Genomic DNA, 26,043 nt, shown 5'->3' on the forward strand with positions numbered 1-26,043 from the left:
GTGTGTGTGTGTGTGTGTGCGCGCTCTTTCTGGAGCTTAGCCATTGGCACCGGTAGACTCCTCCATCTTCTGGTTCCTCCCAGCTAATTAAATTAGCTCTCTTTTTCCTTGCAGCAATAAGATACTGAGATGTAAGCCAACAAAAGGCTGGGAGAACATACTGCTTTACTGTGTATGAAGGAATTCACAAAATAAAGATAGCTGGAAGCCTAGCCAACGCTCTCAGACTCAGTTGAGCCCGTCTGGGGCTGCTAGCTACTTAACATTCGTCTGTAATACCAGGCCATGGGGGATTCACAGTCTTACGCCTGTGTCTATCTCAGTGTCTCTCTCTGTTAGCTCTTTTTCTGAGTCAGTGTGGGCACCCATTGAAGTTCAGGAGACATAAATTACACTAGCAGTGTGTAGCCAGCCAGCAAGCAAGCAAGAAGGGCAGTCAGCCAGCCAGCCAGCCCAGTTATCTGACAACAATCATTGAAGCTCCTGCTGAAACAAAAAAAAAACACAGAAACCTACAATATAAAATAACCCAAACTGTTCAAAATGTGGTTGAAAATTTTGTGTTCTTGTATAGTTCCAACACTCATAAGAAGTTGATTGAAAAAACATGTCAGGGCCTTTAAGTAACATTAACATTCTTCTGACTTATCATGTTTCTGTCTGTGTTGTTGCAAGGGGCCTCACTGTCTTAACTTGAGCCGTATTTTAGAATTAAGCTAAATTGATGAATTCATTGAAAACTGAATTGTATGTTTTCTCCATGTTCGACCTTGTTGTTGTAGTCTCCACCACAGTGCATGCCTCATGCCCCCCCTGTGTGCATGCTGCAGCTGGTAATGGATTGTCAGTGTGAATGCACATTTATTGATGTTCTGTTGCTCAAGTACCCCTTTCTGTATCATGCTGGTGCTGTATATTTTTTTGACATTCTGTAACACATGTGCCTTATTGATGTTGCATGTCAACTTTGTAGCCCTCTGTCTCCACACCCTGCTTCATGATTGGCTGGACTCCACCTGCTGCTTAATGAGCTCTGTGTTGATTGGCTTACACAGTAGTTGTGTCCTCTTTCTTTTGGCTTACTAAGGCACCATGTGCTTTTTGTAGATTGGCCGTTGGCATCATGAGACTATATTATGTTCTGTTGTATACATCTGTCGGTTACTGAGCTGATTTGTGCCGCAGCTTAACTGTCTTTTGGTTGTAATCCCATCTATACATCCTAATCTCCTCGCTGTCCACTGTTAATGCTGACCTCGAGCCTCTACTCCCCACTAACTCTCTCAAGAGTTGATACAGCATTTACACAACATTATACTAATGGCAAACTAAAACCATTGAATCTGCATTGCCACTAACCTTTCCATCTGGCTGAGCTCCCTCTCTATATGAGTTGTTTGATTTTTCTCTCTGACTTTAGCCGCTCACATCATGCCAAGGTCAAATTGGAGATCCAGTATGCTTTTAGCATTTTGTTTAGCCTACAGGAATACAATATGACCTAGTTGCTGTAAATATGCAACAAGGTCACAAAAGTGCAAAAATAGTGCTGTCTTGCGAAGTGTTAACATATGCACAATGAGGTTAATTTTCTATTGATTGCCGTCATGCTCAACTATTAGCATGCAACACGGTTAATATAACTGACTAATGATGGACATTAAACAATGATGGTCTCCACTAAACAAACTAATTTTAGCTTTGATGTGATTGGCTCGTGAACAGGAAGCTAGCAGCGGCAGTAAAGCTGGCCCAGTCCACCCAGGCCAATGGCACCCTGAAGGGCTCTAACCACCCCTCCCACACCTCAAGCCTCTTCCCACAATGGTAATCACCCTCCACCAGGAAAACACCTCAGCCACGATGACAGAGTTAAACTCTGTTAAGAGTCTTTGGTTACTGAAATGGTTCTCAATGCTAATGATGTCTGTGAGATCTGGCTTAAAATGTAAATAGTAACCTTTATAGCAAGAAACTCCAGGCTGCTTGAATACAGGTACAACCTTCAATAACACTTGGATTTAGATGAATACATTCTCGTCCTGTGTATAATCACCATTGATGTGACCACCGTGTGTTTCCATGTTATAGACTGTAACTCTGTTCTGAGCATGCCCCTCCTCATACCTGCAGTGTTTTGTGTGATTTGCCAGTCTCACTGTCTTTACTACCATGTGTTAATAGACTCCCAATAACAGCATGTCCTTGGAAAAATAGATGCCATTTATTTTTGCCTCTATCTTCTGAAATGTTCAAAATCTCCAGAGATGGTTGGACCTACGGTTTAGTAGTACATTTATTGCAGTATTTTAGATAAAAACGTAATGGGATTGAACCAACTGCTGATCCCTGCTGTTGCCTCCAGGATGGCATCATCTGGAGGGGAAGGTCACCGGCATGCTCGCTCCCAAACCATGCCCATCATCAGGGGCAAGAATGCTCTAACCAACCCAAAGCTGCTGCACATGATGGAGACAGGTAACACACGCACGCACGCACACCAATTTTGATTGAAATGAATATAGGGTCACTGAGATGCATGTGAGTCATGTTTATCTGTTTTCAGATGGGAATATTCAAGACGGAGACACCCTGAGTCCTACAGATATCGAAGCAAACATGTCCACTGAGGTGGCCCTCACTGTGCTGGATGTACTGGAGCTCTTTGTTCACCATCACAAGGTCTGTGGTCCTTTCATAGTTTACAACCTGAAACTATGTTTCACACTACACAGTTACTGTGTGGCATCTATTTTTCTTCTTGTGTTAAGGGGAATATATTTAAATTTATGTTATGTGCTGTATTTACAACATGTATTGTATGAGCCTTTGGATTTCATTGGACAATATATCAATAATATTATAATGTTTAATCTGGGCACAGTTTTTGAACTCAATGTCAATGAGTAAAAATCTATTTAAATGTGTGGCTTTTGCACCATTTAAAGGTTGTATATGACACCATCATATTCCTCTGGCTCTACTCTTTTTTTCAAATCATATTTTTTGATACATAACAGAAATAATTCTAACATCTACACACTCATAATAATGAACAGCACACATTTTTTTTGTACAAACCTTTTTGTCCAAATGTTTTTTTTTGTAGATGTGGACATCTGCAAAAAAAATCATGCACATACATTTCATGTGTCTTCTAAAGCCAAACCAATGCTACTCTACTGCCACCTGGTGGCTAGAAGAATCAAACCTTTCAGTTAGTGTGAAACTTCTCGGTTGGGAAGAAAAGTTGCCCGTTGAAACTTTGATAGTAAAATTTGTTTATCCTTCTATACAGAAGCAGCTGTTGCTGGATGAAGGACAAAATGCACTTATGAAGAAGGTGCTGGACACCTACTTGCTCTTCTTCCAGATCAACCAATCAACCACCACTCTACGGCATATCTTTGCTGGACTCAGGCTCTTTGTACAAAAGGTCCTTCATGCTTCATGTAAACATACAACATCTAAGTGAAGATTCCAATCAGTTTTTTTTGTGTGGTTTCATCTTCATCTCTTTCTGTACATGTAGTTCCCCAATGCATTCTTCCAGGGTAAGGCAGACCTGTGTGGCTGTCTGTGCTATGAGATCCTCAAGTGCTGTAACCATCGTTCCAGCTCCACCCAGACGGAGGCAGCTGCCCTGCTGTATTTTTTCATGAGAAAAAACTTTGAGTTTACCAAGGGCAAGTCAATAGTCCGCTCACATCTGCAGGTCAGTGAGACCAAATACAATTTTAGTATTTCTGTTTTGTGAACGGTTTCAGCAGGACATTGACTCACTCCATACTCCTTTGTCAACATCAGGTCATCAAGGCAGTGAGCCAGTTGATAGCAGATGCTGGCATTGGAGGCTCGAGATTTCAGCAGTCCCTGGCTATCATCAACAATTTTGCCAACGGAGATGCACCACTCAAGGTATCACAGGTTCTAGGACTATATCACAGCTTTATTAGCATTGATTATCATTTATAAGGGGTATTTCATTCTACTTTATTCTTCAAAAAGAAGTTTATTGAATTTATTTAACACTTTTTTTCTGCAGAACACTCCGTTCCCTGCTGAGGTAAAGGACCTGACCAAACGGATCCGGACGGTTCTGATGGCCACAGCCCAAATGAAGGAGCATGAGAAGGATCCAGAGATGCTGGTGGATCTTCAGTATAGTCTAGCCAACTCCTACGCCAGCACCCCCGAGCTTCGGTGCACCTGGCTGGAGAGCATGGCCAAGGTTCACGTCCGCAACGGCGATCTCTCAGAGGTTATAAATGTTCTACTTTTCAGGGTGCTCCTACTGCAGAAACTTCACAAAGTGCTTTTTTTGTGTGAATTAAATGTAATGGTGATGTGTCTGACTTTCCCATCAGGCTGCCATGTGCTACATCCACATCTCAGCCCTGATCGCTGAATCACTGAAGAGGAGAGGTTAGTGCACACTTGCTGCTGCTGTGACTTGACGTTTTGCAGCATGGTTTGCGTGTGTTTACGTATGCTCAAATACTTGAAATTGCTGCTAGTGTGCGCATCTTTGCAGACAAAGACTTCTAACCTGAACCTCCGATCACAGCCATCTTCTGTCAATCAGCAAACCTCTCTTTCTCTCTGCTAACATGGTCATCGCAACTCTCTGCAAATTACTGGAACTTTCAGGCATCAGTCCTCCGTCTCGTCATGGGGGTTGATGTGTATGCCTGAAAGTGCGCGCTTGTGACTTTAGTGTGTCTTTGTGTGGTGGAAATTAATGAATTAGGGTTCTCATGGGGAATGAAGTTGCATTCCCATGCTGCCAACTAGTCATATAGAACCGGCTTTTGCATCCAAGCACCATTTCCATTCACGGCTAGTAGAAATAGAGACTGATGTCTACGCATCTTGCTGTCTTGCATGTTCCTCTATCTGCAAATATATATTTGTTCTTACATGTGCTTCCTCATTTAGACTACAGCATGTGTCCATCTCTTGCTGTACGAGTCAGACATCTTTTCACATGCACTTTACGCACCAAGCCTGTGTGATATCTTGCATAGCATGCCAGCCGCACAACTGATTTGTGAGCTTGTCCTTTAGCATAAAAGGCAAAAGCAAGTGGACTTTATAAACCTCGTCCTCCTCATCCCCTCCTACCAAACAGGCTACTGGAGAGCTGACAAGGCCAGGATGTCCACTGTGTCCCCTGAAGAAAGCCCTGTCTTTAACTGTAGCTCCTTACTAACTTCCTCCCGAGATCAAGACAGTGAGTGTGTGCGCCTGGGGCCTGCTGGGTGGTGGGGTTGGGAGCAGAAAATAAGGATGGAGAGACAAGGGAGTGTGGGAGGGAGTGGGTATACACTGACATTTTTAGGCCCCTTGGAACTGGGTGGAAGGTGTTGATATCAACAGGTGGACATGGTTTGGATTGAAGGGACATTAGGTTGTTAGGTGCCAGTTCAAATAGTGACTACTACACTGCTGTTAAATGTTTTGATGCACACTGTTCTTGCCTCAATGATATAGAATTGTGTCAGGTTATCACTTAATATTGTCACTGTTTGACCTGAACTGTTCACTCACGTCTCACTGGATAAGATCTTCAGTGTCACTGAGGTTTGAGATGAAGCACGCTCACTTTTGACGTTTTTAATGTAGTCTGCAAAAATGGTACGACTTATGACAAATGCTGTGAAACTGTAATACATCTTGTATTTGTGTACAAGTATGTTTGTGTTTCTGGATGTTAACAAGCTGAACATATCTGTAGGGTAAGTTGATATCTTTTTACTCGCTAACCTGCCTTGATGTCACTTTCACTTGTTTGAAACCCCAGCGTCGTTCTCTATGGGTTGGGCAGCGTTTATGTGCATCAGCCCTAATGTCAAGGAGGAGGGTGCCATGAAGGAAGACACTGGTACACAAGACACGCCCTATACTGAGGTCAGTGATAGCCTTTAATGCTAAACAGTTTGGTGAACAACACCTTTAACTTCACAAATGACCAAAAGTAGTATTTCATGATCATAACCATTTTTGCAAATTTGAGGTGAACCCTGTTTAGTTGAATGCCCTGTTGGAATTGCGATAATTGCGACTTGGTTGCAGTCTTTCTCTCTAACAAGTGTCCTTCTGTACTGTGTAGGACACGTTGGTAGAGCAGCTGGAGCTGTGTGTGGACTACCTGTGGAAGTCAGAAAGATACGAGCTCATCGCTGACATCAACAAACCTGTGATTGCCGTCTTTGAAAAGAGAAGGGATTTTAAGGTAACTGTTAACCCTTCCACTGTGTGTGCGTGCATATTGAGCTATGTTTAACCTGACATGTGTGTTTGTGTGTGCCTACAGAGGCTGTCAGAGCTGTACTATGACATCCATCGCTCCTACCTGAAGGTGACTGAGGTGGTGAATTCAGAGAAGCGGCTCTTCGGTCGCTACTACCGCGTAGCTTTCTATGGACAGGTGAGCCACACTTCATTACTGCACACAGCACACACTTATAGAGCCACATTTGTACACACACAAGTTGCTTCTGCCACAGCATAACAGCAGTAATTTAATCTCTATCGCCGACAGACTTGGCTTACAGAATTTGGTCCCCAATGTCTTTACCATACAATTAAGCAATGGTTTTTCTTTTGGTTTTTTTTTGGGGGGGGGGGCTAAATGGAAACACTTCTTTTCATTTACGATGCAACTTTGCATAAAATAGGACACTGTTTCTGCAAGAAAGAGAAAATAAACTTTGCTGTTTAGTTTTTCCAATGTAATTTTTCAATGCTTTGAGTGTGTTAAAACCAAGATGGAAGAAATCTTAGTGGTAAAGATCTCAATGCCACTGTAAAAAAAAAAGAAAAAGAAACAATTCACAAATCTAGGTGCCATCAGAGATAAATTGGGGAAATAGTTTTCTTGTTATATGGGTGAACTTATTCATTAAAAATGGTAAACACATATTTAATATAAGAGGTGGATTATCTGTCAATCCCTGGCTTTATCTGGGAAAAGGTAAGTGTGTAGTTTGGGCTTGTTTTTTAAGAACCGGGATCCTTGACACAGTTTCCTATTTGGTTCATGAGCGGATAATATTTCCATGTTGGGCCTCCGGAGCGCTCAAGTGAAGTTTAAAAATCCGAGTGAGAATATGTAATCATCTCACATTTGAAGAAAAGGAGGAGAGAAATGCAACGTCTTGTCAGTGAGGCATGGAGATGAAAAGATGACAAGATTTCTTTTCTTTTTTTTAAAAATCTGAGTCAGTGTCCTTAATTTTTTCTGTCTGCTTTTTTCTTCCTTTAAAAAAAAAAAAAAAAATTCTATATCAAGATTGCGGTAAGTTTTGGATGTCTTTACTTTTCCATTTTCCTCAGTGCTAACCACTTTTACCTCTCTTCCCCTTCTTCCACTATTAACATCGGCTGCTCTTACCCTTGGAAGGGTTTGTGTCAAGCTTGCTGTGGTCCATTTTACTTCCTATAATCTCCAATGATGAAGTTGTTTCCCCCCTAAACATTAAGGAGAGCTGGTGTCAAACAGTCACAGTGGAATGGAAGATAACCTCAATCACCTTTGACATTTGCCTCCAATGCTGCTTGAAATATATCCTCTGAACTCTCCCATCCAGAACTTAACACTGACACCTTGGTAGGGCTGAGTTGTTCTAACACGTGTTACGGCCTTTGTGTACAACCAGTGACTCAAGAAACCACTAGGGGGCAACATAAAACCACACTGACGCGTTTACAGCTTGTTGTGACAACAAAAACAACATCTAAATATTAAACTTGCATTGCATACACACAAAACACCCACACATACATGTAACAAGCCTCTTGGCTTTGCTAATTAGCGTGTGCACGTGTGTGTCTGTTCTGGCAGGGTTTCTTTGAGGAGGAGGAGAGCAAAGAGTTCATCTACAAAGAGCCGAAGCTGACAGGGCTGTCGGAAATCTCCCAGAGATTACTCAAACTCTACTCAGACAAGTTTGGAGCCGATAATGTCAAGATGATCCAGGACTCCAATAAGGTAGGTGACAGAATTTGGCCTGTTTAAGTTACTTCTAAGACATTCAAACTGAATGATTTTCCTAGCTGTTATTTTTGCAAGTTATAGAGGAATGTGTGGGCATACAGTATAACTTCATAGAACTTTTTTTAAATACAGGTAAATCCAAAAGACCTGGACCCCAAGTTTGCCTACATTCAGGTGACCTACGTGGTGCCCTACTTTGACGAGAAAGAACAACAGGAAAAGAGGACAGATTTTGAGAGACATCACAACATCAAGCGCTTTGTGTTTGAGACTCCGTTCACTCTGTCAGGGAAGAAACATGGAGACGTGGAGGAGCAGTGCAAGAGACGCACCATATTGACCAGTAAGTATTTGTGTACAGCTTTGCCTGACAGGAAACTATAATGTAGAGTTGGTCTGACCTAAAGGTTTTTATTTCTCTCTCTTCAGCGAGTTCCAGCTTCCCCTACCTGAAGAAGCGTATCCAGGTGGTGGAGCAGCAGAGCACAGAGATGAACCCGATTGAGGTCGCAATCGATGAGATGTCACGTAAAGTCTCTGAGCTCAACCAGCTCTGCAACATGGAGGAGGTGGACATGATCCGGCTGCAGCTGAAACTGCAGGGCAGCGTCAGTGTCAAGGTAGGGATTCTTCCAAAGTACAGGTTTTTGGTAGACTGGGTAAACCCCACCCTCTCTGCCAGCGATTTGATTTCGCCCTGTAGCTCGGTCTGAAAACCTGCACGTTTAATTCTCCTGCTTCAGTTCACAATTTTGAGGGAACCAATCACAAACTGGCTTATCTACCTGCCGCACTATTGGCAGGTTTAACACAATAACGATAGAGAGCCGACCAAGCAGCTTCTTGTTTACCTTTACACCCAACATAGCGGACACCAAACGCCACCCAAGCGCAGCAACCCGTTGATGCTGCTGTCGCTTCTACATCACCCAGGTCGTTTGTCTGATTGGTTGGAGGACTGTCCAATAGCGTACAGAGTCATTTGAACTATGCCCGTTGGTCACGCCTCTTGTGCAGAGAAAATACAGAGCAGACTCCCCAGACCAATACTCAATCTCAAATTTATTGATCTTGGCTTGATCTGGTGATAGCCAGACTTGGTTTTTGGGGGACATATGGGTGCTTTGTTTTGTCTAACCTGACTAAACCCTTTTCCAGGTGAATGCTGGGCCCATGGCCTATGCCAGGGCATTTTTAGAGGAGAAGAATGCCAAGAAATACCCAGACAACCAGGTCAAACTGCTCAAGGAGATCTTCAGGTAGGATTAAGTGTTGTGGATTTTGTTCCTAGCTTTTTGCAGTAGGTATGTATTTTGCATGAAGGTTAGAATTATGTTATTTTACATTCTATATGAGTGTCTATAAACACAACCTTATAATAAGACCAAAACAAGTGTAATATATGACATTTACTTGCACATGGGAAATGCAGTTTAACACATCTGTAGTTTCTAAGATTCATTTATTGAAACAGCAGCATTTCTATTTAAATGCTACAAAATGTGAATACAAATCAATAAAAAAATCAACCAGGAAAATTTCAACAAAATAAATTTAGATTAAGAATACATACAAAATTAAAAAAGTAAATAGTGCACAAATATCGGAAAGACTGTCCTGCATGGCCGGGTGATAGGGAGAAAATCAGATATCACCATTTTCTCGACCAAATACCTCAGTATCAATATTGCTGCAATATTCTAGGGTAGACAATTAGTGCTTTCACAAAATATGTTCACACATAGATTTTAGATAAATACTCATGAGTAATGTGGACATAATGTCTAATTGGGGAAAACGCATATAATAGAACAGCTGGAACAGTCTGGTATGTTCAGAAAAGGACATCCCTTTGCTTTAATGCAGCCTTTAAAACCAGGAAAAGACAACACTTATGTCATATCACAATGTTACAATATCCAAGATCTAAGACGATATCTAGTCTCATATCACAATATTAATATAATATTGATATATTCCCTAGCCCAAACGCCAATCTGACAGTAACGCAAATTTCAAATGTCAAATACACGTGGATTAAAGTGAAGGAAAACCGCCATAAAGGGCAGTTCCTATTTGATTTCTGGTCCTATATTAAACATTAGGATTTATGCATCAATCTCTTTTATAGTGTAAACCCTTAAAGAGTAAAAATCAGCCTGCAAACCTGTTTATGGGGAGTCCAGGCAGCTCACCGTGTTGAGCGTGTGCCTCATGTACAAAGTTTCAGTCCTTACCGCAGCGTTCAATTCCAAGCCATGTCATTCCTCCTCTCTCTCCCCGTCCTTGTCTTCAGCTGCCCTGTTAATTAAAGGCCTAACATTACTAGAATGAAAACTGTTTAGGTTTGTTCATTGTTAATAATTTGTTAGATCCTGATAGTTTTTGACAGTGTTACCTCTTGAAAAAACAATCCTGATATAGATCATTAAAGGTCAGGTTCAATGACATGATAAGTAATCAGTCGAACTTGGTTGGCGCCCTGCAGGCAGTTTGCAGAAGCCTGCGGTCAGGCTTTGGATGTGAATGAGCGTCTCATCAAGGAAGACCAGCTGGAGTACCAGGAGGAGATGAGAGCGCACTACCGGGACATGTTGACTGAGCTGTCTGGCATCATGAATGAACAGGTCTCACTCACTGTGCAATGACCAATGAATGTCCAGACGTTGTTGTTTGTTTTCTTGCTCATTTGCATGGCATTATGAGCATCATCTCTTTCTATACATTATTTTATGGATGCATTTTCATGTGGATCAGCCTCTGTTTTTACTTCATGGTCTCCTCTACTTCTTTTCCAACTTTTCCTGTCATTACAGCTACAAAAAAGTGTTCTTGCTGCCAACACCTCCTCTCTCTCTAACAGCTCTCTGTCCACTCTTTCTAAGACCGGTAGGTCATGTCATCCAATTCCCTCATAAAAGACATCTTGTCACCTTGCTACTTGCTTACCCCATTTTATCTTTCCCCCATATCTCACAGCCAGTCTATCCAAGAGCCAAACTGCTAAACCTCCTTCTGAATTTTCCTGTTCCAATGCAAGCTTCTTTATTCTTGCTTTCGTGCAGATTCCTCACACAAGACAACCAGGAACGGAACGGCACAGCGCCTACTAAATGGCCAATAGACTCGCAAGAAATCCTTTGGCCAGGGAAGACATTTTGTTACCTCGCCATAAATGGCTTCGGAGGGCCAGTTTGAGCCTCAAAAGAGGCTTATTCGCTTGTTTCTGACTGTAATTGTTTCCTGCTGCGAGGAGCAGCAGGCTAGTGGAACTGTGACTGATGGTGATTGTAGAGAAAATAAGGGAAGAAGTGTGTAGACTGTGGTCGTGATAGTCTGTAGTTCTGTCGTTCAACGTTGACTATCTACAGTAGAGGCCAGGCTGCTGGACTGTTAGCTACGGTTTGTTTTGGTTTTACAGACTCGATCCATGTGTCGTATGGATTCCCCCGCCCTGCCAACTGATTCTTCAGCTTATATACTGACAGACACACTCATGACAAGACACAAGAAATACACACAGTTCATATGTTCGCACACACAACCCCACAACATGCGCCTTCTCTCCACAACCCAGTTCCTATTTAGAGAACAGTGACCTTACCGAGCTCGAGGTGCGATCAACCATACATGTAAAATAGCTCTCTGGTGCGTTTTGATGACAGTTTTTACCCTTTTTCTGTGGATTATCATCGTACTTCAAACTATCTCAAGAGATCTCCTAAGATGACTAATGTGAAAAAAAAAATTGGATTACAAGTTTTTTAGCGAAGCATCTGAAGGGTTGAACGCACCTCCAGTTCCTGTTTGAATGTAGAGCAGCTCCACATTGCTACTTTGTATCCTCGCTAACGTTCTGGAAATATCAGCTTGCCGATTTCGAAATGGAAACAAAAAAAAACTGTTTTGTAACATTTTTATGATTGAAATTGCATTGTTATTGTTATTATTTCCTGTACTGTTTTGAATTGTAAATAAGAAATATTAATATTTAAAACGTTTGACATGTTTCTTTTTTTTTTATAAAATATACAATATATAAATATTTGTTTAGCTGAATTTAAAAAAGGAACAAAAACTAAAGTTTTATGTATAACATTTAAATAAAATTTGGTTAATGTCCAAAATGTATGCTTATACTTCAGTCATTTTCCACTTCATCCACTGTCCTGATGTCCTGTCAGTGATGTAACATTCACGTGTCTTCTATTGCACCTTAGCAGATCACTCTTCCTCTCACTGTACTGCTCATATTCCTCTGTATGTTGATCACATTAATCAAGGTTTGAATGGGATAACATAGCTTTCTAAAATTAAATTGTGCAGCTGTGCGCAGCAGCCCCTCATATCCTGTCTATTGAATGAGCCTGAGAGCAGAAGACAGCTAATTATAGATAATTGTGAGGTCCTTGACCTGCACAATAGATTGAAATGTGTGCAATAGAAATGTGTAGTGAGCTAACTGAAACAAAGAAGAAAATCTACATTTTTGCCTTGGTCCATGGTGCACAAGATAATAGGCAGCGGCTGTATACATTTTTGAAATCCATCATCACTTAATACCAACGATATTGTTTCCAATTTGAACAGACACAGTAATGTAGACTTAATAATCAGACAACCGCTTAGTAGAGGTTGAACCACCATTTGTCATGCGTGAAACTACAGTACATCTTCAACTTTCATATCCTTATTCTTGAGTTGTATTTGTATTGTCTGCTTTTACATGCCAAAGATGAAAAGGCTCTGCTTCATCAAATCATCCAGATAAAAGAGATGAGGGTTGTTTTTGACCACAAGAAATACATTTAGGTCAACCTGTCATGTCATCTCCGTCGATCGTCACAGGGCCCGCGCTGCTATGTTTACACCTAGAAATGTGTGGCACATTGGCTTGTAGGTTCAAATCAAATGTACTAAACTACTGGTGCCGTTCAGTAATCCTGCTCTAAATAAATGGACAGACTCCACAGGCAACACTTTTGTGTTTTGGATCATTGATTTCTTTTTCAAAGTCAGAGGGGTTAGAACAAAGTCAGTGGCCAAAATGAATCCAAATCTCAGCAGCTTGCATTTGATCTGACAGAGCCATGGAGCCTCTCACCATCCCTGCTATGTGCCTGTGTGTTGTTTTGGTCTATCAACTTTCAGACTGTCTCCATTGTGTTTACCCTGGAGTTGTTTTTTCATTTGTGCTTCACATGCTCATTGTCAACTCTGTATTTCACTTTAACCATAATTGACATCCCAAACATACTATTTTACCAGTGTGTTGGGACACCATCTGGAAATAGGAATGAGTAAAGAGAATGATTTAGTTTTAATTGATAGCAGGGAGAAAATGTTTGAATTGTCTGTGCTTTTCATTACCCTTAACTACTTAAAGAGAGAACACAGGATGGGGAAGAACAACGGCTCCATAACAATACTAAAATGACCCTTGGTGTAGTTTTGTGTTGGAGCTTTGTCAGCAATATTGCTGTTCATGGTCTGTTTGCCTTTCTGTAACTGCACAGGGTAACATCAGTGGGTCCAAGGTAAAGCAACGTGTTATTGTGATATATGAGGTTTTATTGAAAGGAAATGACTGACATTGAGCAGTTTTCCATGGGATCTGGTATCACTTTTTTCCAATAGTGGTATAATTACTGACCATAGAGAGAGAGCAGCAGAGTGGTTGTTTATTTATTGATGCTAAGCATGCTAAGGTTAAGCCTGCTAAGGTTGGTGCACTGTGCATGAAAAGCACCTGAACATACAGCTGGTGCTAAAAGACAGCATGCGGTCCTCCATCTCTCTCACTTGTCTGTTTTTGTCTCTGCCTGACAAGACGGCTGACACATTCATACGTCTGTCTCTTTACTCGCGCTTTGTGGTCGCACACCTGAGGTGCAGCAGATTGAGTTTCACTGACCTCCTGCCTCTTCTTCACAAACTCCTTTCCTTCGAGCCGATCGGCATTTCTCCTCTCCTCTGTCTCATCTCTCTCACCTCCCTCCCTCTCTGCAGCCTATTTTGTGAACCAGAAAGAGGGGCCGATTGGGTTTCTCTCCGCTGCAGACCGGCCTGTCTCCCTCCCAGTGGCCTAGACTCTGGTGGGGTCAGGTTGCTCTGAGCCAGCAACATTCAGTCTAGGTCACAGACAACAAAATGCTTTATACCTGGTAGCCAAAACTTTTTTTATATTATTTTAAAGTATGTGTACTTCTTTCTATGCTGGAGTCAGGTGCTTAGAGACTGTCTGGTCTATTTATAATGGGTTAGAACCTGTGGCCACATGAGCTCCCCTGCAGCACTTGCCCATAGTTCTAGATGTGTGGAGGCCCCAATGAGTGTAATTATCTGTATTTCTTTTTCTTTGTGTGCGGTCTGACTGTGTTTGAGGTCTGTTGCAGTGATTCCTCCTCTTATTGTTTATCAATGCATATTTATGAGACTGAAGACCACATGTTTAGTAAGCTTAAATTAGAGGCCAACCCTCCCACATGTCTCATCCATTTCTTCTAAGTAAAATGAAAGAAACATCTTTGTGCATTAATTCCCAATTGTGCATTTAAAAGACACAAATCCAGTCTAATAATGTATTTTTGATCAATTTGATCTTTCTTTTCTTATGCAAATTATCTTACACATCACTATCAGAACAGAAGAAAATTCTGATACTTTCTCAGTTTCTTGCCTAGATTTATCTTTGCTGACAGATGTAATTAATATTTTAGAGGGAGGATCTTGTAATCCCAACAGAGACATGGGCATTACAAGAGGAAGAGCGAGGTGCCAAAAAGCACTAAAACAAATCTGATCCTCCCCATCTTCTCTTGGGCTAAAACATGAAGTTGCTACACATGCTGTAGGACCAAGAAGTTGTCATAAACTTGAGCTATTCCAGAGATTCTGTATGTTTAGTAGGTCTCCCGCCATTCAAGCTCTAGTGCTGTGCACATCTCATTTCCGACCCCTGCTTGGTTTTCCTGTAACTGGACGCCGGGGCTGATTAATAAAACATCCGTGGTGTGCCGCTGGCTGATCACCGGAGCCCTTTCAGCTGTATAAGTGGTGAAAGGCGACATAATCTCCCCAGAACAAGATCTGGACTGAGATTGAGGCACACAGCGGGAGGACCACAACAACTTTTTTTGGGAGCAGCATGTTAAAACCCCAACAGCACGGGGAGCTTCTCCTGCACGAGCCGCCGGTTTTTGGGAAGCCGTGGTACTGGCAGCGCAGCAGCAGCGCCATGGCGAGCAGCCGCAGCCTGGCGCACGTCATCCTGGAGATGCGCGACGAAATCAAGAAGCTGGAGGCGGAGAACCGAGAGCTGCGGGGAGACGACGGTCATCGTTCATTTAAGGCCATGCGTGGAGAGGCCAGCCCGGTGTTTTCAGCAACAGAGCAGCGGGCGGGAATGGAGGAAAACCCGTATGTAACCCTGAGGCGAAATGCGTCTTTGCCAGTCCTGGAGAGACCACATAAAGGTAAGAGTTACTGCACAGTGGTTCCCTTTAAAGTATACAATATTATCAGAACAGTGCCATAGACATCCTACGCCACACCCCAATAGTACGGAAGAGGATTAGGGCCACTGGTGCAAAATGTATGCGAGTTCTGACTTTATTCTCAGAATTCTGACTTTATTCTCAGAATTCTGACTTTATTTTTAGAATTCTGAGATTAATGTCAGAACTCACATAATTTTTTCCACAGTGGCCCTAATCCTCTTCCGTACAATAGCACTAATGTCTGAATTGTAAAGTAAAATAATTGTTATAAAAAGAAAAAAAAAAGTGACATCATCATTAATTTTAAAATGTACCACAGCACTGTTAAAACCAATTGTAATGGCCAATTTGGCTATATATGTTTGGTATGTGTGTAGTGGGCGTGTGTGCGGTAGGTCTGCGTGAATGGTTGTCTGTTACGTCACCTGCGCACCTGTTTGTGGGTGTTAATTAGAGGTAATAAAGGGAATCACAGGTGAGTTAGATGGGGAATCTGGATCCGGGAAGCCACACAGTTTTTCAATCTCAGCTGTGTGAGAGTAATGTTTTTAGATCTTGTCGTTCTTGGCTTTTAATCATTCAAGTCGGTCTTTTTGTACGTGCTTTTATCTTAAAATGTCTACAATAAAGGATTAAATGTGCGACGGTGGCGGACTTCATTATTTGCACCAGCAAGAGTTGGAAAGGGCTTCAGATTTCACCCAGTGGCATTATTTGTGGACAGATTGCCACTACACCAATGAATGACGATTCCACATCACACTTTTATTATGTTGGAAATCTCACCGTAGATTAAAAGAAGCAATGCTCACATTCATCATCCCACAATGCAACTCAATTGCTTCTTACGGAAACATTTAAACATGAATGCACCTTCTATTTACAGCAACAACATGGGAGGAAAGTACAAGTAAAACTGTGTTTATTGTAAGACATGGCAATGTATTACAATTTTAAATTGGCGGAGAAAGATGACATGACGTTTGAATATGAGAAAATGTCCCTAGTTTTTTCTTTCCATAGCTATCTCTGCATTGTAGAAATGAATCCATTCCAATACACCATGTTCATTTTATTTCACAGAGAACAGTGTCATGACTGTACGAAGGTACTCCATAAGCTCCAAATTGTCTGGTGTGACCATGACAGAGGGAAGGACTGACAGGGCACAGCCGAGTGAGTCTGGATGGAGAAGATTACAGGAAGAGATCCAGCACGAGAATGGCATCTTTGGTAACTCAGTCAGAGGAGAAGTAGGACAAGTTACCAACAGGCACTCCCTGCAAGAATATGTACACAAAAACAGGTACAGACATGTGCTTTTCATTCCAAAAATGCCACTTTAAAACAAAATTCTTGTATACAATATGGTTTACGTTGGAGGTTTTTTAATGTTTTTCCCATTACGGATCAGTTTTAATGTATTTAAAGCTATGTCGTCTCTCTACATACTACTTTTTCTACGATGCGGCTTTGTAGTCACAAAACTGTGTTTTCTTTGACCTTTCAGGGCCAAGGTAAAAACTGTCACATTCCTTCTACCTGTGGATGATATCTACACCAACCGGCCAGCTCTGACCAAACACCAGGAGGAGCCTAAAGTCACTGAGCTGGCTTCCATCACAGAAACAGAATCCTGAGAGAAGCGGCACTTTTAAAGATTTAGGATGTGGCCGTGATGAGACAAAAATGCACACATGAACCAAGCCTCAAAACAGGTTAGCCTCTTCATTTAGGTCCGTGTTGATTGGGCTCTTAATGAGTGAGCCAGCGGACCGATTTTATCACACCTGACCACACAAACAGAAGAATCTGGTTACCGGTGTTGTTTTCATCCGGCCATCGCAACCCAGGCCCGGTTAACAGTGACACGGGGCCCTCTGCAGCGAGGATCAGATGTCTGGACTCCTCTCCCAACCTGGGGTGTTGTTTCAGAGAAGGACACACACCTGCAGGTGACGGCCCTTTTAAGTGTAGTTGTGGTCACTAACTCAAGCCTCGTGAGCAATATCCGACTCAATAGTTAATCATCTTTGTTTCTTTTCACCATGTAAACTAAAGTGGGTAGTCAAGGGGCCACATGTGCGTTTCTATGTGTTCCTAAAGAGTGTGTACAGTACACATCACACACTGTAGTGTCAGCCTTCGTGAATGGAATGCTCCCTGTAAATGTACCAGTGTTTGGCATATTAATATAAATATATATATATATTTTTTAAAGATTATTTTTTGGGCATTTTAGGCCTTTAATTGACAGGACAGATTAAGATATGAAAGGGGAGAGAAAGGGGGAGTGACATGCAGCAAAGGGCCGCAAGCCGGACTCGAACCCCGGCCCGCTGCGTCGAGGAGTAAACCTCTATATATGGGCACCCGCTCTACCAACTGAGCTATCTGGGTGCCCAAATATAAAAAATTTAAGTAAGGCCCCTTTAACAGTCATTATAAGCTATTACATGTGATATATGCAGTGTTATGAATTATTTTTGGCAAAGTTTAAGAAGCTCATTTATTGTAACCATTAAATCTCAAAATAAATATATTTGAGTATTGACGTATAAGAACGGATATACACCATCATTTTGTGTTGTGCAAACACATTTAACTGGACAGGACACAGTCTACTTAAAATTAACTTAAAAATACTACTTTTTACAATTAGTGCAGTTTACCTCTAGTTGGATATACTGCAGGTTTTGCTGGTTTGAAAATGAGAAGTCATGAACTAAATGTTTTTACCTTCTGTGCCGATAGGATTGATGGAGAGTCAATCACTGACAGAGAAAATGCATTTATTATTTAGTATGCCAGACAGATACACGGGCTACAAGCAAAGCATTTACTGTCAACTTTAATGTAATATTTGATCTGCTACATCCATAGCATCACACATTTACTCAAGGGAAACAAGGATCAATGCAGAGAATCTATCTAGCTGATGTAATGGCTTCATAGTGAGAATGATAACATTTACACCAAAGCTTTGTTGGCAATGGCTGGTGTTCAATAGCACTTTGGCTGATGAATCATATATAGTCATGTAGCTGTTCCGCAAGTAATTTACAGCTCCCAGGACCACACAGAACTTGGTGTGAGTGTGTGTGCCTTGGTTGTTGGTTTCCAATTCACTGGTAATCAGCTGTTCCTCCGTGTCCACAAGGCTGTCACTCTGTAAGCCATCCATATTTGAATTTACTTCTGTTTGGCCAAATTCAGCCCTCTTTTAACCGGTCTTGATCTCCATCCTCTGATCATCAGTGTGCAGGTTCCGTAGCTCTCTGAGTCCCGGAGCTTGATGGCTGGGCAGATCTGGGGTTCACACATATGGGAAGACTTGGGGGTTCACTCAGGCTGTCTCCATATTTCATGGGAATCAAGCAAAGGCCATCCTTACTCTGCCTCTGAAAAGCTAAGACAGAGGAACAAAGTGAGTGAAAGAGGGAAAGAGATTGATGTAAAGCTGATGAAGACAGCAGCAGGGCATTAAAAAGGAAACAGTTTGACAATTTAAAGTCCTTATTCCCAAATTTAAAGGACACAGACTAAATCACTAGATGTTGAATTAGAGGAACGTGCCAGACATCAAACAGACCTGTCCTGTGGAGACTTGTAGTTCATTTGGCTGTCCATCCCAGTATCCAGGTCTGAGAGACCCATTATCTGCTGCTCGCTGACTCCCATGTTCCTTTCAAGAAAGAAAGTGATCATTCTGCCCTTCCCCCTCACCTTGTTCTCTCCTTGCTTCTGGATAACAAAGCTTTTATATTCCAAAATCCTAGGAAATGTGGACATCAGAAATATTCTCCAAACTGCCTTAAGACAAACTCTGGCTTCACGCCTGCCAACAACAAACTACCAAAGCAAGAAAAAATATGACAAGCAAATTGAGAATTGAGTTATTTATTTAAAAAATGACCAAGTTTGCTAATTTTCAATATTAAAACAAAACATCAACACATGGTAATTTATTTACCCAGGAGCTTACATGTTTCTGCTAATAACTGCATGGTGATTTCATCTTTATATACTTCATATGGCAGGAAAGTATCCTGGACTCCAGCTTCATCCCTGATTTTGGGAAGAGTGGATTTATTTTTTCTGTGGTTATGATAATAAAGATGAAAACTGTTGAAATGTGAAAGTGATGTATTTATTATCGGCTGCACAAAGTAATCAGCAGGGACTTAAGTATTGTAACAAATCTTATTAAATATGTACAGAAAATGTCCTTTACCTGAGTTTGACCCACGTCCCCTCGCCAAACGTTTTAACTACCAGCGAGGTGTTATTAAATCCATATTGTTGCTAACAAATAGATCCATATAAAGGGAAGCTTTCAAATACTAAGTCGTATACAGTGTGTGTTGCATGGTCTTTTTTTCAAAAAACAAGACCTTGCATGTTTTTAAGGATTTATAAATAATGTCACAAAATAGTTTTAAAACAAGCTGTGCTTCACATTTATAATTCATAAAAAAGTAACATAAAATCTGAATGAATTATGAAGTCTATTATTTTAGTGTTTGCTAATATTAATTCAATTTAATAAATTAGTTTGCTTGACTGTATAAAGCTAAATAAAAATTGCTGATAATTTGTTTAAAAGGTCTCTATAAACTTATTATAAACTTATTCTGGTTATACAGTAACAGCGGTCCATAGAACCAGCATCTATGGGGACACACACACACTCACACACGCACGCACACACGCATTTGTCACCTAACAAATCCAAAATAACCAAATAACAGTACTGTAGTCATGTGCAAACATACTTTATTGCTTAGAGAAATGTTTTCAATCAAAAATAGGTTTTGCATAATTGTCAAAAAATAACTAAATCCTCCCAAAGATATTTGTAGAAATAATTACTAAATATTCAGATCATAACACACAACACGTGTGCAAATACAAACACACTGAAAGTCTACAATATGACCAATCAAGGGAGTTCAGTTATTTTGACTAAATAGAGTACAGTGTACTTTTAGGTCCTTCAGCACAACATTCAATTGCATTCAAATATTTCATCACTACAGTTTCTTCAGGGTACCAATTGCTGTTGCATCCAATTTATCAATATTTATGAAATGTGAGAATCTGGAATCAAGCAACCCGGGATTTTGGCTTACTTATTCTGAGATTTGTTTATGTCCAGGTTGTCCATTATTGTAAAATATGTTTCCATGCCCAAAAACTACATAAAATAACACATTCTAAATATATTTTCCAGCACTCAATGGATTTTCAATTATATAATAGTTAAAATGGAATTATGAATGCCATGCCCTCTGCTGGTAAAGGACTTAAAAATCAAGTAAATCAAACAAACTGATCCAGGGAGACGTTTGAGCCAAGATGCTTAGGTCTGGTTGATCTTTTTAGATGTTACAATGTTTTGAATACAGTTACAATAAAAACAGTCAGGGCCTGTGTCGATAGTGAAATAATGGTAGGTTGATAGCACCAAAACGTTTAAGCTAATGTGCTGTGTTCATATACTGGTGAGTTTCAGGTCCGTAATGAGGTCTGCAGAGCCCTCATGTCCCTCAGCAGCCTCAGGTTCCTCTTGCTCCTCTCTCCTGGTCTAACTTTAGAGCGACCTCTAGTGGACACTGTGGTACTGACTCGCACCTCATTCCCACTGTTGCGCCTGGAATCAGCTTCCTTTCTTAACTTCTTGATCTAGTAGGAGACAAGTAAAAGGAAAACACTTTTGAAATTTGGTTTTGTGTGAACTGAAATCTTTCTGTGTGAAAACCTACCTGTGTTTTGTGTTTGTAGAGCTTACTGATCTGCTCTCCTTTCCTTTCCATTTTGAGCAGCAGCCTCTCCTGCTCCCTCTGAACTTCTTTTCTTTCCTGGTCAGAAACACTGGCCTCCTCCTGCCTCATCAACTCGTCCTGCTCCCTGCAACACAAACAGAGAATAAACTTTTACACTATTCTCAGCTATTTATTCCTTATAGAACTCATAAGACCATACTTCTGACAATCAGTTTTTGGTTTAAAAAAAAAAATGGACCTGACCTGTGCATCTGTGCTCTTAAAGAGATTGGGTCCACAGGTCTGAATTCATCTGCATTCCTATGTTTCATTTAATGCTTCAAAGGCATTTGATGGAATTAATCATGAATGATAGTTTGTAAAATTGCTGAATAGAGGTACCCCTAAATTTTTAGTGAGAATGCTAGTGTTTTGGTATGGCCATCAAACGTTTTCGGTTAAATGGGAGAATGTTGTATCTGCTCCATTCTGTGTTATGTGTAGTGGAGTGCGGCAAGGAGGTATTTTGTCTCCTATTTTATTTAATGTTTATATTGATGAATTATCCAATCAGGTAAATAGGTTAAAAAATGGCTGTCTTGTGGGCAACGCTACTGTTATTCATCTTATGTATGCAGACGATCTGGTCCTGCTCTGTCCATATAGTGCTGGGCTGCAGCAGATGCTGAAGGTGTGTTCTCAGTATGGCCTTGATTATGACATAAAGTATAACGCTAAGAAAAGCCACATAACGATAATTTGAAGCGATGAGGACAGGAAATCAACTTTTCCAACTGCTTTTACTGTTTATAAAGAGGATTTCTATGTGCTCTGACTCTGAAGTGCTCTTTGTTTAGAACCTACTTAACAACGCTACGTACTGCTCAACTGTGGTCGAATTATAAGCCAAAGAGCATGCAGAGGCTCAAGGTAGCATCCAATGATGCAATGAGGCTGCTTCTTGGTGTCCCTAGGTGGCATAGTGCCAGGCAGCTGTTTGTGTCCACTAGAGACAACTGATCTTAAGACAACTGATGTTTAGTTTTATGTGTCGTTTGGACAAGTCAGAAAACCATATAAGTCAAGCTCTAGTCAGTCCTCTGAAAAGCTGTTATAGATACACTTCTAGATTAAGACGACATTGGAATGTCATGGACATTGGACACTGGACATATGGAATTATTTTGTATGTTTGAATCTCCTTTTTATACTGTATAAGGGTAATATGGACCTGTGTCTACAATAAAGCTTTATATACTCACAAGCTCATGAGTCGCAGCTCCTCCTGTAGTGCTTGCAGCAGCTCTGATAACTCCTGCCCGCTAGCGGACGAGGAAGAGGAGGAGCTGTCTGAATGCCTGAGACTACCCGTCTCATAGCTGTTTGCGGTGTTAGAGAGGACGCGGCTGTTGCAGAGGTGTGGCTGGTGTCGCTTCAGGAGAGACAAAACTGACTGGACGTTGGCTCTGACTGAGTGGCTGCAGCCTACCGACTGAAAGTCAGGTAGGAGATGAGAAAAAGAGATTGTGTAAGTGCAGCATTAAAACTAAATACCACTTTATTCCAAAGCTAAAACCACAAGTGCATATGTTCTCATACTACCGTTCCAGCAACAAAAGGTACATCTCTGAGGCTCAGCCTATAATGTGGCTCTGTGTAGGACGACTGCTGTGGTGAAGATTTCTGGAAAGCAAAAATCCACATAAACAAAACGAAGATCCACAGGAAAAATGCCCTTTTGTGAGTATGAAGTAGGCCTGCAACTAAGGATTGTTTTTGATCATTTACAATCAATATTTAACTGACTAGTTCTTCTAACCAACATCCAAAAAATACATTTTTTAATGACACCAAGATGAAACATTGGGTATTTTTTTGAGAGCAGAAAAAATGGATTGTGCATTGATTTTTTTTGACAATTTCTTCAAACATTTACTATTGTATACAGAGGACAAGTAACGTTCAGAAAAAGAAGTAAAAACCTGGGAAGTTCTTTACCTTTGAATTGGACTTCTTCTCTTTGGACTGTCTGCTGGACAGACAAGGTGACACGGACTGCAGCAATATTCTATTGGTCTCCAAACCTGTCTGTAGCTGAGGAACACACACAAAATGATGTCCAAGTGAGTGTGTGGAAATTTCTAAATTTATATTTAGCATAAAGCGTACAGTACATAAATAGTGGTTATGGTAGCTCAAGACAAATGCAAAGCCAAGTTACCTGATTGGCCTTATCCTGGACCAGTTTTCTCTGGTGCTCCTCCTCCTGTAGTTTCATCTCCAGCTCCCGAATCTTCATCTGACATATTCAGACACGTCATTATTGTGGTAATAATAACAGTAAGAGAATAAATCTTTTCAGCAAAATTCTGGTTAATGAAGAACATACCGTGAAATTATAATATAAATAAGTTTAAATCAGAGTGTAGGATTTGAGACTTCTGAACTGGTCTGAGGAACCAGAGCTCGATCACTGGTTTTCAACCTTCAGGATTCGGTTTGTGATTCTTTTGAAATAATCAATATCTACTCAATTTTTAGCAGTTTAAAAAGGTCCAATGTGTAAGAATTTCCCCAATCTTTCTTTGAGATCATATATTACAACCAACTCTATACAGCTAGGTAGCCTTCACGCTTCAAAAAGTCGGTCTTTTGCTCTTTTCAAAATCCTTTTTCTTTTTCTGGGTGAAGAAAAAGACTCCTGTTCTTAAAATTTGGATTTTGAATAAGTTTGGTCCTCCATGTTTACTTCTTCAAACTTGCCGGGAAGCGACGATACCCATTAGCAGCATTAGCACCTGTGAGTTTATCATGTGACAGCGAAAACGTGAAAGACAGAGCAGTATGTCCTGTATGTCCCTAACGGGCTAACGTATTTGAGGATGGTGCATGAATATGGAGCGTCTCCCCCAGTTCATGCAGGTGAAAATGTTAAATTCCAAGGCAATAGGAATACTTAGAATTGATGGTGGTGGTAAATATTAATGAAAAAGAACAAGTTTGTAAACGAGCAACACAGATTTTGATAATAAACTAAACACGTTAGACACTGGACCTTTAACAAAAGAGTGTCTTTTCTACCTCCAATTTTGACCTGAGGAGGTAAAAGTGTTTAAAGGACTTCATTTTTTTTTTTTTTTTATATAATAATTTTAGGTCAAATAACTTTCTTTTATTTTGTTTTCTTCATCCCTTATTTTGGGAACCTCAGCCCTAGATGTCTGGAAGCGGTATGTCATTCAGCCATGGGACCAAGCTTCACTAATCAATGTTTTGTTTGTTCTTGAGGAATTAGCGTAATTTGATCTGCATAGAAATGAACAATTTTGAGCCAACAGTAACAACTCTAACTGTATGTCACTGTGTGTACCTCAGCGTTGTTTTGTGTGCGAGTCAGCCTAAAATACTCCTGCTCCAGTCGCTCCAGCTTCTCCAACTGGGCATGCTCAGACGCTTTGTCAGATTGTTGATTAGCTAACTTAGCTGTCTCCATGGCAACCTGAAAACGTAGAGAACAATTAATGCAGCTCTACAAATATACTTACCCACACATGAAAGCTATAACTAGAAAACATTGCATTAGGCATGACTATTTTTTTCTTTACATTTTCCTTATTAATTTTGAAGGGAAGAGTCTTCTATCACAGCCTATGACACTGTGGAACACTGGGCTGACCTGCTGTTGGAGCAGGCTGGTCCTGTCTGCCTTGGCATTGCGCAACATCCTCCTCATGTGATCCAGCTGGCGCTCCAGCTTCACACAGCGAGACTCTGCAGCAGCCAGGTGGGTGATCAACACTGTCGAGAAGAACAACGAGACACCATAAGTTATGAGGAGTAAGAGAAAACATAAATGCTTTATAAAATCTTATTCATACATCCACCTTGATTGCAGTTGGACTGGCCACTTATCTCTCTTTTGGTGTCTGTGTGATCCTTTAAGAGTCTCTGTGTGACTTGATCCCGCTGCAGATGTGTGTGTGATGCATTTTCCCCCAGAGTGTGCAGACTGTGCTCTGCATGTCCTTTCTCCAACTCCAGCCTCTTGATCTTCTCCTGGAGGTTCCTCAAGGCAGATAAGATCTCTACACACGCACAGACACGTGGATTGTGTGTAAGAGAGATTTGATGTAAGAATGTGATGCATATGGGGATATAATAAACATTTAGGACATGATTAAAGTCGTGGTGTAATAAGATATGATTTTTAGGTCTGGATGGAAGAATAGGAGGGTATGGAAGAGAGGGAGGATAATGTGAAATAATGAATAGATGTCAGTGAAACTGAGACATTCAAGTAGTGCGGCATCATGTTGCACATGCTGTAACCATGGAGCTCTTAAACACCACAATACCTGAATGGAAACTTTGTAGAGGGAAAACAACACACACACAGATGCACAAATTAAAGTCACCTGCACTGCTGGTCTCTGGGAATGCCTTGCTGGGTGATGGAGGTCGACACGACAGACGTGTGCGTGTTTGGGGTGTGTGTTGCAGTAGTGTGTTAATGAAGGGACGGTGAGCAGGATACTCTCTATAAGATGGGAGTGACAGGCCGTCAGATACTACTCCACTGGGTGCTGGAGGTGGACAGAGATCCTACAGAGAAAAGGGGCTAAATGTTCAACAGCATCCACAATTTATGGCAAATATTGTATATCTACTACATATTTCCAATCTATGAAAATGGGGATTTTGCAGTGATAGTATTAGCCATTTCATCATGAGCAATCAGCAAATGAAGTAGAAGTAAATGGACTAAAACCTCTAAATCCCA

At 41.0% G+C, this 26,043-nt stretch overlaps 3 protein-coding genes across 12 annotated transcripts in view; 2 read left to right on the plus strand and 1 right to left on the minus strand.

Moving 5' to 3' along the window:
- dock10 (dedicator of cytokinesis 10) overlaps nt 1-11,167 on the plus strand; it is a 64,976-nt gene extending 53,809 nt beyond the window's left edge. For 3 of the 9 annotated variants that reach the window (XM_032507280.1, XM_032507274.1, XM_032507281.1), the window contains exons 39-58: nt 1,726-1,827; nt 2,366-2,478; nt 2,567-2,682; nt 3,299-3,436; nt 3,533-3,715; nt 3,808-3,918; nt 4,046-4,261; nt 4,368-4,425; nt 5,132-5,233; nt 5,804-5,910; nt 6,113-6,235; nt 6,317-6,430; nt 7,295-7,300; nt 7,847-7,993; nt 8,132-8,342; nt 8,429-8,619; nt 9,158-9,258; nt 10,488-10,626; nt 10,816-10,888; nt 11,065-11,167. In XM_032507280.1, coding sequence (XP_032363171.1) covers nt 1,726-1,827; nt 2,366-2,478; nt 2,567-2,682; nt 3,299-3,436; nt 3,533-3,715; nt 3,808-3,918; nt 4,046-4,261; nt 4,368-4,425; nt 5,132-5,233; nt 5,804-5,910; nt 6,113-6,235; nt 6,317-6,430; nt 7,295-7,300; nt 7,847-7,993; nt 8,132-8,342; nt 8,429-8,619; nt 9,158-9,258; nt 10,488-10,626; nt 10,816-10,888; nt 11,065-11,123 — 2,410 coding nt within the window. In that variant the 3' untranslated portion in view covers nt 11,124-11,167. The remainder of the gene's footprint in view (nt 1-1,725; nt 1,828-2,365; nt 2,479-2,566; nt 2,683-3,298; nt 3,437-3,532; nt 3,716-3,807; nt 3,919-4,045; nt 4,262-4,367; nt 4,426-5,131; nt 5,234-5,803; nt 5,911-6,112; nt 6,236-6,316; nt 6,431-7,294; nt 7,301-7,846; nt 7,994-8,131; nt 8,343-8,428; nt 8,620-9,157; nt 9,259-10,487; nt 10,627-10,815; nt 10,889-11,064) is intronic. The other 6 variants (XM_032507282.1, XM_032507278.1, XM_032507284.1 and 3 more) reach the window with 6 other exon arrangements.
- LOC116675628 (uncharacterized) lies at nt 3,063-19,453 on the plus strand. Its single transcript, XM_032507289.1, has 4 exons — nt 3,063-3,073; nt 11,199-15,474; nt 16,582-16,804; nt 17,009-19,453. Exons 2-4 carry the CDS (start codon nt 15,147-15,149, stop codon nt 17,136-17,138), a joined length of 681 nt encoding a protein of 226 aa, XP_032363180.1. The 5' UTR covers nt 3,063-3,073; nt 11,199-15,146; the 3' UTR covers nt 17,139-19,453.
- A 1,009-nt stretch (nt 19,454-20,462) lies between these two features.
- The window catches only part of cep57 (centrosomal protein 57), a 6,094-nt gene continuing 513 nt past the window's right edge, over nt 20,463-26,043 (minus strand). The window contains exons 2-11 of one of the 2 annotated variants that reach the window (XM_032510405.1): nt 25,679-25,865; nt 25,148-25,348; nt 24,940-25,061; nt 24,634-24,762; nt 23,485-23,562; nt 23,262-23,357; nt 22,866-22,946; nt 22,526-22,755; nt 21,264-21,408; nt 20,463-21,183 (exon numbers count right to left, since the gene is read on the minus strand). In XM_032510405.1, coding sequence (XP_032366296.1) covers nt 21,010-21,183; nt 21,264-21,408; nt 22,526-22,755; nt 22,866-22,946; nt 23,262-23,357; nt 23,485-23,562; nt 24,634-24,762; nt 24,940-25,061; nt 25,148-25,348; nt 25,679-25,865 — 1,443 coding nt within the window. In that variant the 3' untranslated portion in view covers nt 20,463-21,009. Of the gene's footprint in view, nt 21,184-21,263; nt 21,409-22,525; nt 22,756-22,862; nt 22,947-23,261; nt 23,358-23,484; nt 23,563-24,633; nt 24,763-24,939; nt 25,062-25,147; nt 25,349-25,678; nt 25,866-26,043 lie in introns of both variants that reach the window. The other variant, XM_032510397.1, reaches the window with a different exon arrangement.

This window comes from Etheostoma spectabile, chromosome 3 (assembly GCF_008692095.1).
Source record: "Etheostoma spectabile isolate EspeVRDwgs_2016 chromosome 3, UIUC_Espe_1.0, whole genome shotgun sequence".
Lineage (NCBI taxonomy): Eukaryota > Metazoa > Chordata > Actinopteri > Perciformes > Percidae > Etheostoma > Etheostoma spectabile.

Bases quoted from the DNA above. Each gene is read 5' to 3' on its own strand.
- LOC116675628 (XM_032507289.1), top strand. From the start codon at position 15,147: ATGTTAAAACCCCAACAGCACGGGGAGCTTCTCCTGCACGAGCCGCCG. The intron at 15,475-16,581 runs GTAAGAGTTACT...TTTATTTCACAG, and splicing joins CCTGGAGAGACCACATAAAG to AGAACAGTGTCATGACTGTA. The intron at 16,805-17,008 runs GTACAGACATGT...TTGACCTTTCAG, and splicing joins GAATATGTACACAAAAACAG to GGCCAAGGTAAAAACTGTCA.